Here is a 15865-nt window from a genome sequence, read left to right on the forward strand (position 1 = left end):
ACTGCCGCTAAAGCGGCGATAATGGGCTTGATAATATGCCCTTGTGAATTCCCATAGAAGCTCAGGTTCACAAGGGCATATTATCAAGCCCATTATTGCCGCTTTAGCGGCAGTTTCCTGCCGCTAAAGCGGCGATATTGTTATTGCCGTTCCTTGATAATAAGGCCCTTGGTTTTCTTGCCACCATGTCCTTGCTACATCTTCATTTACCACTAGATACACAATTAGGTAAGCATAATATATAAAACAGTGAAATATTATATCTAAAAAGGAATAACAACCAAGAGATAAATATTGAGAGGAAACATAATGCATAGAGTCGAAAGAACACTACTAATATAAAACTGTATAATTTTCTGACATTTTTAAGAATGGAGATGAAAGGAAGAAAAGTGAGAAAGAGAGAAAGAAAGAAAGAAAAGAAGAAGAAAGGGAGAAGGAAGAAAGAAAAATATGAAGACAAGGTTAAAATAACATAGTTAACAATCATATTTTTTAGCCAGAATAACCAAGCAAAATAGTTACCACTTATGGAGGTCCAAAGTGGTGCACACAGGTCTAGCAGGAGTAACAATTCTACACACATGTTTAACCACAAGGATCTGCGCTAAAGCATCCAGACGCTCGCTGCCCTTCCTTCTCTTCACTGCTCTAGAGTCTCCAACCCTCAATTGTGGATTACTCACACATTCTAAACCCTAAAATCTCAGGAACCATCCTTCCCACCCACGACCCGCCTAAACGTTTTATCTATGTATCATCTGCCCAAATGACATTTTAATATCAGTACTAATCTTCATACAGTTGCAAAAAGCAATCAAACTTCTCATAATATAAATCTGATAGGATTTATTAACAAAAGAAAACTAAATTATCTGGGAATCACAGATTTGGTCTGCCCAAGGGTCCCCCAGTATATCATACTGAAGCAAATGTTTTAGGCAAGGCACATAAAGTCTTCCAATTAAAGATCACATGACTTTGTAAATCAAAGCGGTGCACAGGTGCCTGGGTCTGAGATCATGAGGAAAGTAGAAGATGTGCAGTTGCATTTAGAACGTAAACGTTTGTGGCTGAGCAAACTAATCAGCACTATTCTCGTCTAGATGCCGGAAACGTTCTAAAATGGCAATTTTCGCAAAGCGCGGATATGCATAAGCAAGGATACATGGTGTTTGTAGGTACTGTAACCCTACGGCAATGTTCTATACCAACATAAGTAATTATATTGTAACAATGAACCACTCCACACATTACTAATAATCGTGGATATTAGTTTGCTAGAACTAGATGATTATCTTTCAAAGTTTGGAACACAGTTTTGCTCTTCTGGAATCGGTACAACAAGAGGAAATTAGATTAAGTAGGCACCCTGCCAGAAAGAGAGAGAAGAGAGGGGGAGAGAGAGAGGGGGACAATTGAGTGTGGAGGTCAAAATCACTGAGAATGCCAGCTTCACACCAGTAAGCAAACAATCAGTGCTTAATTTGAGCAGGTGGTTTCGGTGCTCAGCACCAGCACTTAATTGTCAACACTGGCATTTGTGACAGTCTGCCACAAGGTGGCACTGTCTGGCTAATTTATAGATGACCACAACAACAGTTAATTGTTAATTCAATGTGCATTAATAATGATGCTTCCCTGCCACCCAATCCATTCTTATAGCTTTGGGGGCCTGAAATAGTCCAAATTATCACACTTGTGGGAGTGTGATAGCTAGTAGTTGTTAAGCAGCATGGCAAGGGCAATGTGTGGAGCAAGCTTCAGTTGCCACCTGACAAGACCCCTGGCAGTTTTTTGTTTTTTTACAAATTAAGCACTGCAATCATTTAAATACCTTTCAGAAGCTCCTCCATATTCTCAGGACTAATGCTCCCATAGTAGAGCTAGACTCGGAAAGGGAGGAAGAAACACTGACAGCAGAGCCTCTGCCATCCTGAAAGGCAAGGAGAGACAGCGTGCTGCTCTCACCAGTTCCAGCAGGTTTGCGGAGGTTTGTATGAAACCACTATGCATTACAATGAACCCAGGTAGATGAGAAGTCCCTGTGTGTGAAGATGGCTACCTCTATGGACTATTTTATAATGTTGGCCCAGGTAGGTCCTTTGAGTTAAGTACAGATGGATGCGAGGACGTGGGCAATATGACCCCTAACAATCAGAGTAGCTATAAGAGACGGGGCAAACATCGCTGGCCATATATTACATGGATAGCAGGTTTCAGGAGCAGTTCGAGGAAGTTAGTCCATTTTTCACTCTGATTGTTTAATCAATTTTGATGCAATCTAAGGAGGCAAATGTATTTATAGCCTCTCCTCCATGGCTCTGTGGCCATCTTAAGAGGTCCACAACAGTGAAAAAAGTTTTGCACTGCATTCCTCAAACTCTTTATCCAAAGACCTTCATACATGGACGCAGACTTTCATAACGGGAGGGAGATGCCCATTTATCTTCAGCTGCAAAAAGAACAATTGATGGACAGAATGCAGAAAAATGTCAAAACATTCACCCCAGTACAGAGATCTGGGCCTAAATCCATTGCTTTTTTGCTCCCCATGCCATTCCAGTTTGAACCCAGCCATATGCAAATCAGTCTTGACCCTGCACCCAATGGGAACAGTCAAGCACAAACTGCCAGGCCAGGTCCTCCCTGGAAACAAGCATCCTAGAACCGGTTCCAGGGTTTCACCTCTCATCAGCTACAACAGCTTGACTCCAGTGGCATGGAGAGCATGGGATCCACGTGTGGGCATACCCGTCCCACTCGGGGTGACAAATGCAAAAAGAAAAATTGATGGACAGAATGCAGAACAATGTCATACATTCACGCCAGTACAGAGTTCTGTACTGGGGTGAATGTATGAAATCCATCGTTCATATGGCCAGGTCTAAACTGGGGTGGCATGGTGAGCAAAAGAATAATGGATTTAACCAGCTCTCTTGACTGGGGGTGATTGTTTTGATTTATTCTGCATTCCATCCATCAATTGTGTGTCTCTTCCTTTTTCTGCAGCAGCATGTAGGCCATCTTCTCACAGGATTAGTTCTACTACAGAGTCTAGGCCTGGTGTAGTTCACAGAGTATTGCTACACGGAACTCCACGAAGTTACAAAAAAACTCAGCTAAATTCCACGAGTGGCAGAGTGCAGTGCAAACTGCAGTTTGTGCTGGTTTTCCTGCCGCTCGGGTAGAAATTCTACCCGAGCAGCAGCTCCCGCTTAACCTTCACGATCGCGAGCGGGGAAAAAACTCCACTGCACATCGCAAAGTGGAGTTCTCTGCACTGTAGTGCGGAGTGCAGAAAAAAACGCAAACTCCTCGAATGAAGCAAAGTTCACCGCCCTGGCCTAACAGAGTCCCAGCCATAACACCACGGGGGCTTGATGGGGGTTGTGTTAAGACCCTGCTTCCTGCAGCTGGATCCAACGTCGGCTCTTCCGCTATGGAGGAGGAGTGTCGCCCCCCCCCCCCCCGCCAGCAGCAGCAGTTGAAAAACTAGAAAAATTAAATGATAATAAAGTATGTTTATTATCGTTTTCTTTTTCTCCTACCATGGAGTCTTGTTGGGGTGGGGCCAGGGGACGGCAATCAATGAGGGGTAGTGGTGGGCACTGTTATCACTGTGTATGACGGTTTGGCCAGCCGTCTCAGGCTGGTCAAACCGTCATGTGCACTGAAGCTGTCTCCATCCCCAGCTGTGTTGCCAGGCTGGAGACAGCAGGCACAGACTCCCAGTCTCCCTGTGAGTGCAAATCGAAGGCGCTCAGGCCAATCTTGATTCTGCTCTCATGCTGTGAGAGCAGTGTCAGGATTGGCCGCAGGCCAGTGTGGGAGCCTGTGCCTGCAGAGGATCCAGAAGAGCAGCGATGCGGCTCGATTCAGGTACATTTTTTTTATCCCTTTTTTATTTTAATTTCCGCCCGCATCTTTGCCCCGACACTAGCCACGACTAGTTAGATCAAAAATCTTTAACTGTAAGACTGCTCATTTTACAAAGCCGAACTATTGATCAGTCAATGTAGCTGGGATGTGAGTGAAAGATTAGAGGTAACCAGACAGGAATAAGGTTGGCACTCTAGAGTGGTACCAGGAGATTTTACATTAAGAAATAATAAAAAGGGGGTGGGGAAGTTCAATCCTTCTGGGAAGGGGTGTGTTACTCAAAGGAGAAGTGTGATTATCTAGGCTACGGAGGTGAGGGGGATATGTTAACAAGATATGGATATCTGCTCAGGAGAGTAAAATGTGTCATGTCATATAGAAATGAGTTTGAGTTACAGAGATCATATGAACTTTTCGATGTTCTTGAACGTATCACCAGACACTTGCCCAATCTTCGTAACAGCAAATTGCATTTAATATCTGGAAACGTTATTGAGGATGGAGATTTTGACAACCCCTTCAGGAGGTTGAAAGATTTGCAAGTGAGTGCTCGCCCAAAGGCTTATTAGATTTTTTTCTCATTTATTTATTTTCGTTTGGGTTACAAGTAGCGTATAAGAAAAGCAGAAACACTCTTAATAGATGGTTAAGTTTAATTCATTACACTTGGTTGTCATCAACAAGTCATCACACTTCATGACATCCTGAAATTGTTCATCCGTTGACCTGCCGGGAGGCACTCGGCAGACTTACATTTTCTTTGGCATTATGGCTATGGAGGCATTGCACCACTAGTGGTGCATAATTCTGCAGCCTCCGTTATTAAGTAAAGTCTCAGGTGTCCCAAGTGTCTCTGGGTCTCGGCAGATGAGGATGTCGTTCCCCATCTTTAACTGAATATTACACCACACTAGGTCCTTCACCCAATCTGCACTTTTAGGCAATCTGTCTCTGCCCCAGCACAATGCCACTCGCAACTTCGCCAGCCGCAATGCTAGTGCCGTAAACTTTCTATGGTGTTTGGGGATATTGTGCACCCTCCCCAGCAATGCTGGAATGGTTCTGGTTCTAGGCTGTCTTTTATCATGATATTTTGCTTAATAAAAATTTCTCCCAGTAATTATTTATTGTTGGACACTCCCATGCTACATGGAAATACCCCACCTCTGATGTGTTACATCTCTGGCACTGCGTCTCAATCATGAGGCCCCCATCTTTTCATACTCAATGGAATGTGGTATACCCTGTATAGAAAGTTAAAATGCACTAGCCAGTATCTACCATTCACCGACACACGCTGTGTGTTTGTGAGCAGCAATAGGCCAAAATTTCGTCTCTCAAGTCTTGGCCTAATTTCATGGCCCATTTATCTCAAACCCTAGTTTGACTGTTCGTTCTTGGTATCTCCTGCATTACTGGTCAGTACACCAAAGATATAAATCCAGACGTGAGTACCTCGGAGAGCATTAGTGTCAGAAATGTCCATTCTTCTGGTTCTGTCGGGTGCCCCAGGTATCGATCCTCATGCCATCATTGAGCTAGAGCTCATCGGGACACTTCTGTTGCTCAATCCTATTTCCGACTCCAAGCAGTGTGAATCAAGCTGGTGTCTCATTCCTACTCTTGTCCACCATCCCAGCAGTCATCAGCTACACTCTGATAGCTCTGTTTTGGGCAGGCCAATCAAATAATACTTAAGAGTGATCCCACTACAGGATGCCATCACATTTGCACTTCAACAGGCCAGAGTATTTTGGAAATGTAGTGTTCATACATTCTGTATGCAGATGATCTAATAACCTAATCCTCTTTTGCTTGGAGGAAAAGTATACAAATGATTTATTATTTGCATTCAGACAAGGATTTATTCAACACACATTGAAACTCATTCAGAATTGGGATTAGTTTCTATATCTAGGTACACAAAAGACCCTCAACAGAACATAGCATGCTACAACACATGCTTTTGCATTGCGTTCCGTAACAACGCGGTCTTTACAACGACCCGTTGTCACAACGCGATGCCATTCCATCGCGAATCATTAGATCAATGTAAGAACAGAAACGCAGGTCTTACCTGTCTGATGTTCAAGGGTAAAAGTAGCGGGCAGATGTACTGGTGGCGTAAACTATTAAATCAGGGGCAAATCATTTTGATATGTAAGCTGTCAGGAGTGGAGATGTTATCGCAGACGCATGCTTGAGGCTCCGTTACTTTTGTCCAGCCCGCTTGGAGAACATTAACTGATAAAACAGATGTGACCTAAAATAGGTTAGCAACATACCCAAGTTCAAATAAGATTCCATCCCACTTACTGATTTGACCATGATGAATTGGTACATCAAGTGCTTAGACAGAGCAGAGGCTTCTCGCTCCGATGCCACCCTGGAGGAAAAAGCCTGCTTCAGCCAGGCAATGTCCCCTCTCACTATGCGGTTGGGATCTGAGAAAAATTCTGGTCTGCCCAGTTCAGTAAGATTTCTTCTAATGAATGACAGCCATGAATGCAAGACGTGGTCCAGGTTCATACAATCCCACACTATGAGTATGTTCTGTTTTAGCTCATCCTTCAACCAGAGTGATAACCATAAATGCAGGAGACTTAGGCAAATAAAATCATAATTATTCCTCGACCCCATTTGTTCATGAACAATCTCACTGGGAGTGCCTTGAGGGATGTTTAAAAGACTTCTTAAGAAGATGTTTTTATCTATCTGTATGGAAACTATGGGCACGTAATCCCAGATGTCACACCCAAAACTGACTGCAGGGATATATTTGACCTTATAAAGTGTGGGTGTAGCCTCAATATGTGTGTAGCCTAATCAGCCAGAGAAAATGCTAATACCATTAGCAGCCCTTTTGAAAATCATAACATTTTGTGGAGCAGTGGTTGCCAGGTAAAATGGGACTCTGATAGGATACCCAAATAAAAATTCTACACCCTGCCAACAGGTTGACCCTTCACCACAATTTGTTTGGAGCTGGTGTTTCTGGGTCATACGACCATAACATGGGACTTGGAGTAATTTGTAGAGAGGTCGAGGCCCTCCCTGAAAATAACAAAAAGGTCATGAAGGGTGCTGTAGGCTCTTAGCCATGCATGCTATTAAGACTGTGTCATCCGCAAATACAAGTGCAGGTAATGAATGACAGATCACGCTCTGCACATCCGTTCCAAATTCAGTTAAGGCCATTGCTGTAAAGGATGAAGAGAAAGGGGGCCATGTTACATCCCTGGCACACCCGTCTCTTCAAACTAAAAGGTTGAGTACATTTGCCTTTTGCCCCATACCTCACAGAGGTAAGGCCCGCATGTAGATCATGCAGAAAGGTGACCAAGGCCGGATCGACCCCCACAGACTCCAGCACGGCCCAGAGCTTGGCTCTGTTAACCCTACTACAGGCCAAGCTGAGATCCAAGAAGGCCAGGTGGACTGCCCCTTCTTCACCCTTGTGTTTTTAGAAATCAGCATATAGAGATTCGAATTTTGTTAAACAGTCCCCTGACCTGAATCCATATTAGATCTCAGATAGAACATTGTTTTCTTTTGCCCATAAAGTGAGGTGGTCTAAAAGCACCAACCTATAATTGTAACCTCTCTTTCCACAAGGGTGCAAGGCAGATAACAGGCAGGATCCATTCAATCCCCTTTTTAAAAGATGGGTATGATCACAGGATGGCCCCAATTGGTTGGTAGCTAGCTTTGACTGCCTGCATTAATGTGTTGAGCCACTACGGGGGCCCACAGATTGACTGCTCATTAGAACAATTTCTCTGGTACCCCTTTTGGACCAGGGGCCTTGCCATCTGGAAGGGACATTATGGCTTTCCTAACTTCCTCCCAGTGAGAGGTAGGCCCTTAAACTGTGCACGTCTCCACCACTCTCAAAATCATAAATGGCCATGAAATGATCGAGCAATGCCTGTGGGGTGATGGTAAGGGTCTGCACTGTTATCTGCTCCAAATAGAACAAAGGGTGGTTCACTACCCTCCAGAATGCCGTACTATCCCAGGAGGTCCAGGTCTCCAATAAATTGTCCCATAACTCCTTTTTTAGAAGCCTCTTTCTTTCATTGCATGCCAAACGAAATAGTACCCTGGCCATCCTCACCTCTTCACGGTTGTGGGGTTGCTTTTGCAGGGATGCCATAAGCAATTGGTGGCCATGTCTTATCAAACCACTTAGATAGAACCTTTGAATGCACAGCGCTAGGCAAGGTAAGGGATGCCTTAATACACCTCGTGAGGCTGCAGAAAGCTGCAAGAATGTTGAAGTCAGTGACTTCCTCATCAAGACAGATAACAAGCTCCGATTGGCAGGAGGATAACAAGTATTGATTAAAGTCAGCTGGGGCTATCTTGCCAATACAAAGTGTAATCAATTATCGAGCTGAAGGCTGCCCCCCTAAAAGTTGGGGTTTATGCCAAGCGATTAACATCCTCCTTGTTGAACAAATTCGTTTGATTGTGCTTCAAAATCCAATTATTAAGCAGATCACCCTGGGGGGAATGTTTGAAATGTGCTTGGTCCATACCATAAAGTGCATCAACATTATCCCCCATACAAATAACAGTTTGCATAAGGTTACAAATTTAAATCGTCCATCAACATCAATACAGTGACTCTGGAAGAGCTAGAGATAAAATCATTAGAACATTCCCAAGGTCGCGCGCTACATCATGCTCCTGCATAGCTGAAATTGAGTTGTAGACATTTACAACCAAAACCCTGTACAGGTTCAAAAAAATCAGAAGAGTACATAAGATGCGAGGTGAATTTGATACAACCCCCTCAATTTTACAACTGAGGCTCAATTTTATATGAGTGGGAAACCCCCCTTTAGCTCTACCCTAAGTGGAGGGCGTAGTGTTGGAAACAAACATGGCATAACCATCCAAAAACAGAATCCCCCAGCATCCCAGGTCTCTTGTAGACAGATGAGTTTAGTAGGCTAATACATTCTTCGTCGTCCAATTTGCCTTGAAGCCCAGCGATATTACAGCTAACCTTTAGGGAACAGGAAATGCTTGGATGGTTATGCATGACAGGATTATCAAGGCCGGGGGTGAGTCAATCTTACATAGCTAACTTACTTAAATGTTCAAAGCAATTCCATAGTGATAAACCTGGTTGGGGGCCTTCTCCTGCTGATGTAGGTGGCTAACACCTACCCCATGGGCAAAGTTCAGCTCTCCCACCTCACCCCACCTCCCCAACCCAAGGCCTGTTGGTTTATAAGAAAAACCCGAGGGAAGCAGAGCAATTTTTGTGCCAGAGGCAGAACCAGGAGAAACCTTAGTTAAGATACAGCCTACCCAGCTGGGATTGCAAAAATTAATGTCAAGACAATCACCATCAAGTTTTCAGCCGCTAAACCAGCGATAATTTTAATGACGTCCTTGATAATCTGCCCCATAGTGTCAGGTATGTCAATCAAAATCATCTTTCATAGCAACCGTGGAGCATATTAACTTGAAACCATCCTATCAGTTTAATCATTCATGCAAACTGTAGATGAATGTAGCGCCACACACAACACATAGCCAGTGTTTCCAGGGGCACTAGTAATACAGAAGTTTATGATGCCAGTCAGCGTGAGACCCACCTGCCTTTTTCTTTTCTTTGATGTATATCCTGAAATATGGAATTAATTGTTCCTAAAATTTGACAGATATTATTGTTCTTGTGGCTGGCTTATTTCTGACCCACACATAAAGATCCCACAATCCAGAGTCACCCTCTGACACCCTTTTTTGGGTTAGGAATGGTAAATTCCAGTGGTTATTTTTAATAAGGAAATGGGTAGGACAGGTAGTGCAATCCAATGTTATTTCAGTTACAAATGGAAAGGAGGGCGTTTAAATGTCTTCCGAAGGAAGGGGCATATTATCAAGGGCTGATGATAACATTATCGCCGCTTCAGCATCCGTTTTTGGGCGAAAAGCGGCGATCATTTTATTGCTTTATTAACAAGGACACGCTAGCGTGTGTTTCCTTGATTTAGCGCCCAGTTTCTTTCCGCCTTGCATCGCTAATGAGATGCAAGGTAGGCATGCCTCATAAAACTTCAGTGTAAAATATCGCTAACAGGGCTTTGCGATATTTACAACGAGGCCCCGTCTGGTGTAGCGCTGATCTTTTTGCGCTAACTCGGCCTTAACGCAGGAATTTAACGTTTGTTAAATTCCTGACTAAGGCATACCTTACATGGGAGGTGGATTGTGGGGCTAAGACCACAGGGCCCTATCATCAACCATATCGCTGTTTTCCACGGAACATCTCTGGAAAACCAGTGTTGTTCCATGGAAAACAGCTATATCCCCGCTATCGCTGGAATTTTTATCGCCTCGGTGATACGCGTTGTTAATAACGTGCTAACCGGGCGATAAATTCCTGCGATAGACCGCGATAAATTAAAAAGCGCTCAGCGCGCTTTGCGATATTTATCGCCGTCTATTGATAATATGCCCCGAAATAGGTCTTTGTGCCTTCTATCTACCGGAAGTGAATTCCAGACAGCAGTTGCTGTTGCACAGAAGGTTTGCTTTAGAGCTAAAGCAGTCCTGAATCTTGGTACTTTTAGGTACTAAGAGTTTTTGCTTCTAAGGGGCATATTATCAAGGGCTTTGAAAGCCAAAAAAGTGGAGATAATGTTTTCGCCCTATTTACAAGGCAGTGCTGACATGCATTAGTGCATGTTTGCAGCCTTTTTGCCGATGCCTCGCTTTGCATCTCTAATGAGATGCAAAGTGGGCGTTTCCACACATAACAACATGTAAAATATCGCTGACTTCACATCACGATATTTACAAGCATTGCTCTGACACACATAACGATAATAAAATCCGCACTAACCGCGGTTATCGCCGTAAGCTAACGTCTGATAATTTTCAGACTTAGCTATCTTTATTAAGGGGGGTGGATTGTCATGCTGCGACCACAAGGGGAAATTTACAAGGTTTTCCCTATCGCTGCAGCGATATTTCTGCATATCGCCGCTATTGCTGGAAATTATATCGCCTTGGAAAAACGCGTTGTTAATAACGCGCTATCCAGGCGATACATTCCAGCGATAGCCAGCGATAACTGAAATAGCGCTAAGCGCGCTTAACGATATTTTTCTCCGTTTGTTGGTAATATGCCCCTAAATCTTATTTGTCCACCAAAGTTAGAGAGTAGATTAGAAAGATAGAAAGGCTTGTTGATTTGCCACTGAAGCATGAGTAAAATTTTAATCGGATGGCTTACTTTACAAAGCCGTGATTCGGAATATAAACTCACGAGGACTTGGGTGAGATGGAACGCAAGTTACTCTTCAGTGAAGTGATTACCTGTTGGGACACCCATGCAGGAATGGGATTGCCAAAGCCAACCTGGAGATTAAAAGATCATGGGTAGCTGATCTTAGATGGGCAGGCCATAGCAATGTTTTAATTGTTTTTTAGAGAGAGCAGGTGACAGTGGCAAGCTTTCACTATTTTGTTTCTGTGAGGGAGCAGTGAGAGAAATTGAGAGTAAGGCCCAAAGATTGCAGACGAGCAGGAAGGAGTGGAGTATTTGCCTTTGCGTTCATCAAGTAGAGAAGCGTGGGAATTTTTCTTGTGTTATATGAAGTAATATGGAATTTGGGGGCATATTTACAAGGGAATGGTGAAGCGTGGCGTTCAGCAAACATTGCTAACGCCACACTCCGCCATTCTGAAAAAGCAGGAATGCGCCATATTCACAAAAATGTGGCACACCCCTGCATTTCCCCTAGTGCTGGCACTAAATCTTGTTGCTTAGTGCCAACGCAGGCACTGTGCAAGGGTGTCGGGATTGGAGGAATGATTGTTTAAGTGCAGGAAGGTGTCCTTTCATGCACCTAAAAATCCAGAATTGCAAATTGTGACTCCTATGAGTGCTGCATTGAGCAGCACACATAGAAGTTGCAAATCGTCATTTTTAAATGATTGTTTATGTGCAGCAAGGGGCACATTTCTATACATGAAAAATCATTCATGACGATTTGCTGTTTCTATGAGTGTTCTACAATGCAGCACACATAGAAACAGCAAAAACTAGGAGAAATGTAACATTTCTCCTCTTTTTGCCATGTTAAGAATAGGTTTTTCCTGGTCTTAATTTTGGTGCTGCCTCCAAACTACACCACCCTTGTAAATAGGGGGCAGCGTCAAAATCAATGGGTGTTGAGGCAGAACACCCACCGCAACACCCGTTGCACATCCCTCTCATGCAAAGTGGAGCGTGAAAGGGGGCCTTATTTACAAGGTGGCGTTAAGCCACATTAAGTGGTTTACCTCCGCCTTGTAAATCAGGCGAAGGGTTTATCGCCACAGGAACGTGGCAATAGGGGCTTGTAAATATGCCCCAGAGATTTGTGCATAAAAAGGTTGTCAGCAATCCACCTTTGGAGCTTGGGTAGATCAATGAGCAGAGTGCAGATATATTTTATTGAAGTAATATTTATAATCTTAGGCCTGACTTCCTCTAACCTACTCGCTAATACCTTTGGTATTAGTATTCAGAGATGTGTCATAGGGAAACATATTACACTCCTTTGATGGTTGAGCTAACTCAATATATAGCAACTAGTTACATATAGGTCTAACCCACAACGTGGAAAATTCAGCATGCGTAACTGTGATGCAAATAGACCTGTGTAACATTTTTCACCTTGGTGGTTTTTTTCCCCAAGAACAAACTCCTCCTATTCCTCCTTAAATATATGAAATGCAGTTACACTTGACAGGATCAAAGTTACCTGCACTTCCAAGGAGGCAAACTGCCTGCAAGGATGAGTGTCCACTGCAAACGTGCACGTTTGTGCGGGTTTATCTACTTTTGAAGGCTATTCCACATAGAAAGCACCAATAATGAGATCCAAAACTCTAATGGCCATATTATCAAGAACGGCGCAAACATTATCGCCGCTTTAGCGGCAGGAAACTGCTGCTAAAGTGGCGATAAGGGGCTTGATAATATGCCGCAGAAAATTCCAATAGAAGCCCAGGTTTGATGTCCTTGACACCAGAACCTGGGCTTCTATGGGAATTCTCTAGGGCATATTATCAAGCCCCTTATCGCCGCGTCAGCGGCAGTTTGCTGCCGCTAAAGCGGCGATAATGTTTGCGCCATTCTTCATAATATAGCCCTGACTTTGCAAATTGGTCCCTTCTACCATAATGGCAGCAGAGAACAGCACACAGAGTTATAGTAGACCAGCAGCGGCTGGTGCAGGTAAGGGCGGTGGGCGGGGTGCTGCGGGGGGATGTCAATAGACAACTGAATAGGAATTATTTATTTATTTCATTTACCCTATTCCGTCATCTGTCGACACCCCCCTCACCCCGCCCACCCAACCGCCGCACGGTGCTTACCTGCACTGACCGCTGCTGTAGTAGATCTCTGTATGCTTTCACCAGTCTGAGTTGGTACTTAAGCGTCCATTGTGTAAAAGGAATGTTTACTGCTTGGGCTCATTACACACACTTGCTAGCTTGTACAAACGTGGCTTTTGTTACTTTGTGGCATTTTCTGAATTTGTGGGTCTGCTTTTTCTAGATTATTACACATATGCATTTTTTCCCAAATCTTTTTTTAATCATTCAGGGATTTTTCTGAAATCTGCACAAACCAGAAAAAAAGGAAACACAAAAAAATGCTTTGCAAAATGTTATACTGACCTTCAGCAACTCAGCCAAATAGTAGTCAATGAGGTCTTGCGGTTCATCAGGAGTCCAGTTTTCACGATGAATTGCAATTTCCTCTCTTACAAAATCAGCAACTTGTCTATACTCCTTGAATACATTCTTGTGGGGTCCAGGAAGGTGGCGCATCAACCATGGTAAGGAATCATACAGCTACGTGGATAGAGAGAAAAGCAAAGCATGTTAAGAAAAACATAAAACAGAACTCTATTCCTTGCTTGGTACTAAGAAAGGGAGCTCACAACATGCGACTATGAAATGATGGTTTTATATATTGTATATTAACACAGTACATTTGTGTCCATTCGCCACTATGTACTGCGAGACATACTGTCATTTACCACAGTCATTAACTATACAAATTGAAGTAATTGTATGAATTGAAAGAAATTATAATTTACTTTGCTCCTGCTCATGAAATGTCTGTGATAGTGAAACAGTAAAAACGTATCAGAACATGTATATTATATAAGACTAATCCAAAGAGCTAATGGATAGTTAGACTTAACACATTGCTGTGAAACTCTGCTGAATGGTGTCCAGTAACAGAAATATTATTCCTGGCACAGTGGTACATACTGGGGCAACCATGAAGGGTACAGCGAGGGGTAATGCCCAATGGGTGCGGCGAGGCTAGGAGAAAAGAAGTAGCGGCTGGCAGAGAAAGGCGGTGGAGCGGTGGGGGACCACTTACCTTTTCGCCAGTCGCCGCCTCTCCTCCGTCTTGTTAAGCTTCCTTCTTCTTGCAGCCCCGGCAGCAGCAAGCACCCGGCTCCCGCGCTCCCCTCAGGACCGGACTGGCCGTAGCAGGCACCCGGCGTTTCCCCGGTGGGCCGCCATGGTGGGGGCCGATCTTGGGCCCCTGGTGAGCCATTTTGATACTGGGGGCCGGCAATATTGACACCCTTTAACAAAATCGGCCAAAACTGGCCATCACAAACAACTCGGCCGCACTCCCCCCTCCCCCTCTGGGCGGCCAGCTGAGCAGTAAGCCAGGGCCGGTTTCGGATACCAGTCCGGCCCTGGCTCCCCTGAGCCAATCACAACTCTGCAATGCAGCTCTGAGCGCCCTAGTTTGGTGCTCAGAAGGGGACAGGGAGGCTTTGCATGTTCCTCACCAGGCTGTGTGATGCAGCCTGGTGGGGAACATGCAAAGTGCACATGACTGTTTGGTCGGCCCAAGAAGGACGGCCAAACAGTCATGTGCACTTAGGAAGTGTGCAAACCACTCCTCCTTTTGTGCCATCAGCCCAGCCCTAACCCAACCCCTCAGCTACAGAAAATAAAATGATAACAACAACTTTATTATAATTTTATTTTTGCTGCTCTAAGAGCAGTGGGGAGACGCTCCTCCGCCTTAGGGCAGGAGTCATGCCTGGAGTAAAGTGTGGCTGAATGCCATGCCTAAAGTCACTCCGAGCAGATGAAGGTTGTGCTCTGTAGCCTGTTGACTGGGGGCATGGTTCTCAACCATAACCTTTAACCCAGAGCTTGCTGGGCAACACCAATGACTTTGGCGGTACTAGGGTAAATCTAGAAGAGTTTGTAGCTAGAAAAACAGTCACCTGTAGGTAACGTTTTTTTATCAGGTCATGCTGTGGTCACAACAATTTTGTTGGAGTCAAACCCAGTAAGTCATCTTAGCCCAAAAAGAAAATGTACCCTTTGGTAGAATAGGAGTACTGGCAAGTGTCTCTTATTCCTCCTCTAGCGAGGTATGCGCTGTCAAATGGAAAGCATTAGGAATCAAACAAGACTGTCAGATAATCACATATTTGCAGGTGATGATAATATAGAATGCCACCCTTCTACCTTTGTATCAGTGTGGACACACTTGGGGCTATTCACAAAGGTAACTTACACTTGTGAGTTATTTGCACATGTAAATTTACTTTTACACCTTTGAGTAACTTTAGCACTTTTACCGATTCATAAAGACCAAGTGTAAAGTTATTCAAAAGTGTGAATTTACCTGTTTCAATCCCCTGAAAATGGGGTGGAATCATATTTATGAGTGTAAGTTACTACTGTCAAAAAGAAGCAATAGCAAATCCAGCACCGCACATGGCCAACCACTAGAACTGCATTCCCCTGTATAGAAAATAATGGGTAGAGACTTAAATAAAACCCTACTGGAAATAATGTTAAATTAAAGTATTTAAAAATAGTTAAAAATGTAATATAATATTTAAAAAATGTAAAGCCAGAAAAGCTTATGATTTGATTATGAAATATTTAATATTTTTTTTAATATATACATTAATGT

At 43.7% G+C, this 15865-nt stretch overlaps 1 protein-coding gene across 2 annotated transcripts in view; it reads right to left on the minus strand.

The window, feature by feature from the left end:
* LOC146832701 (cytochrome P450 2J5-like) overlaps window positions 1-15865 on the minus strand; it is a 323369-nt gene that overhangs the window by 151119 nt on the left and 156385 nt on the right. For both annotated transcript variants that reach the window (XM_085605996.1, XM_085605995.1), the window contains exon 5: window positions 13576-13752. In XM_085605996.1, the coding sequence (XP_085462122.1) occupies window positions 13576-13752 (177 nt within the window). The remainder of the gene's footprint in view (window positions 1-13575; window positions 13753-15865) is intronic.

The sequence above is a fragment of the Triturus cristatus genome, chromosome 5_1, assembly GCF_964204655.1.
Source record: "Triturus cristatus chromosome 5_1, aTriCri1.1, whole genome shotgun sequence".
Lineage (NCBI taxonomy): Eukaryota > Metazoa > Chordata > Amphibia > Caudata > Salamandridae > Triturus > Triturus cristatus.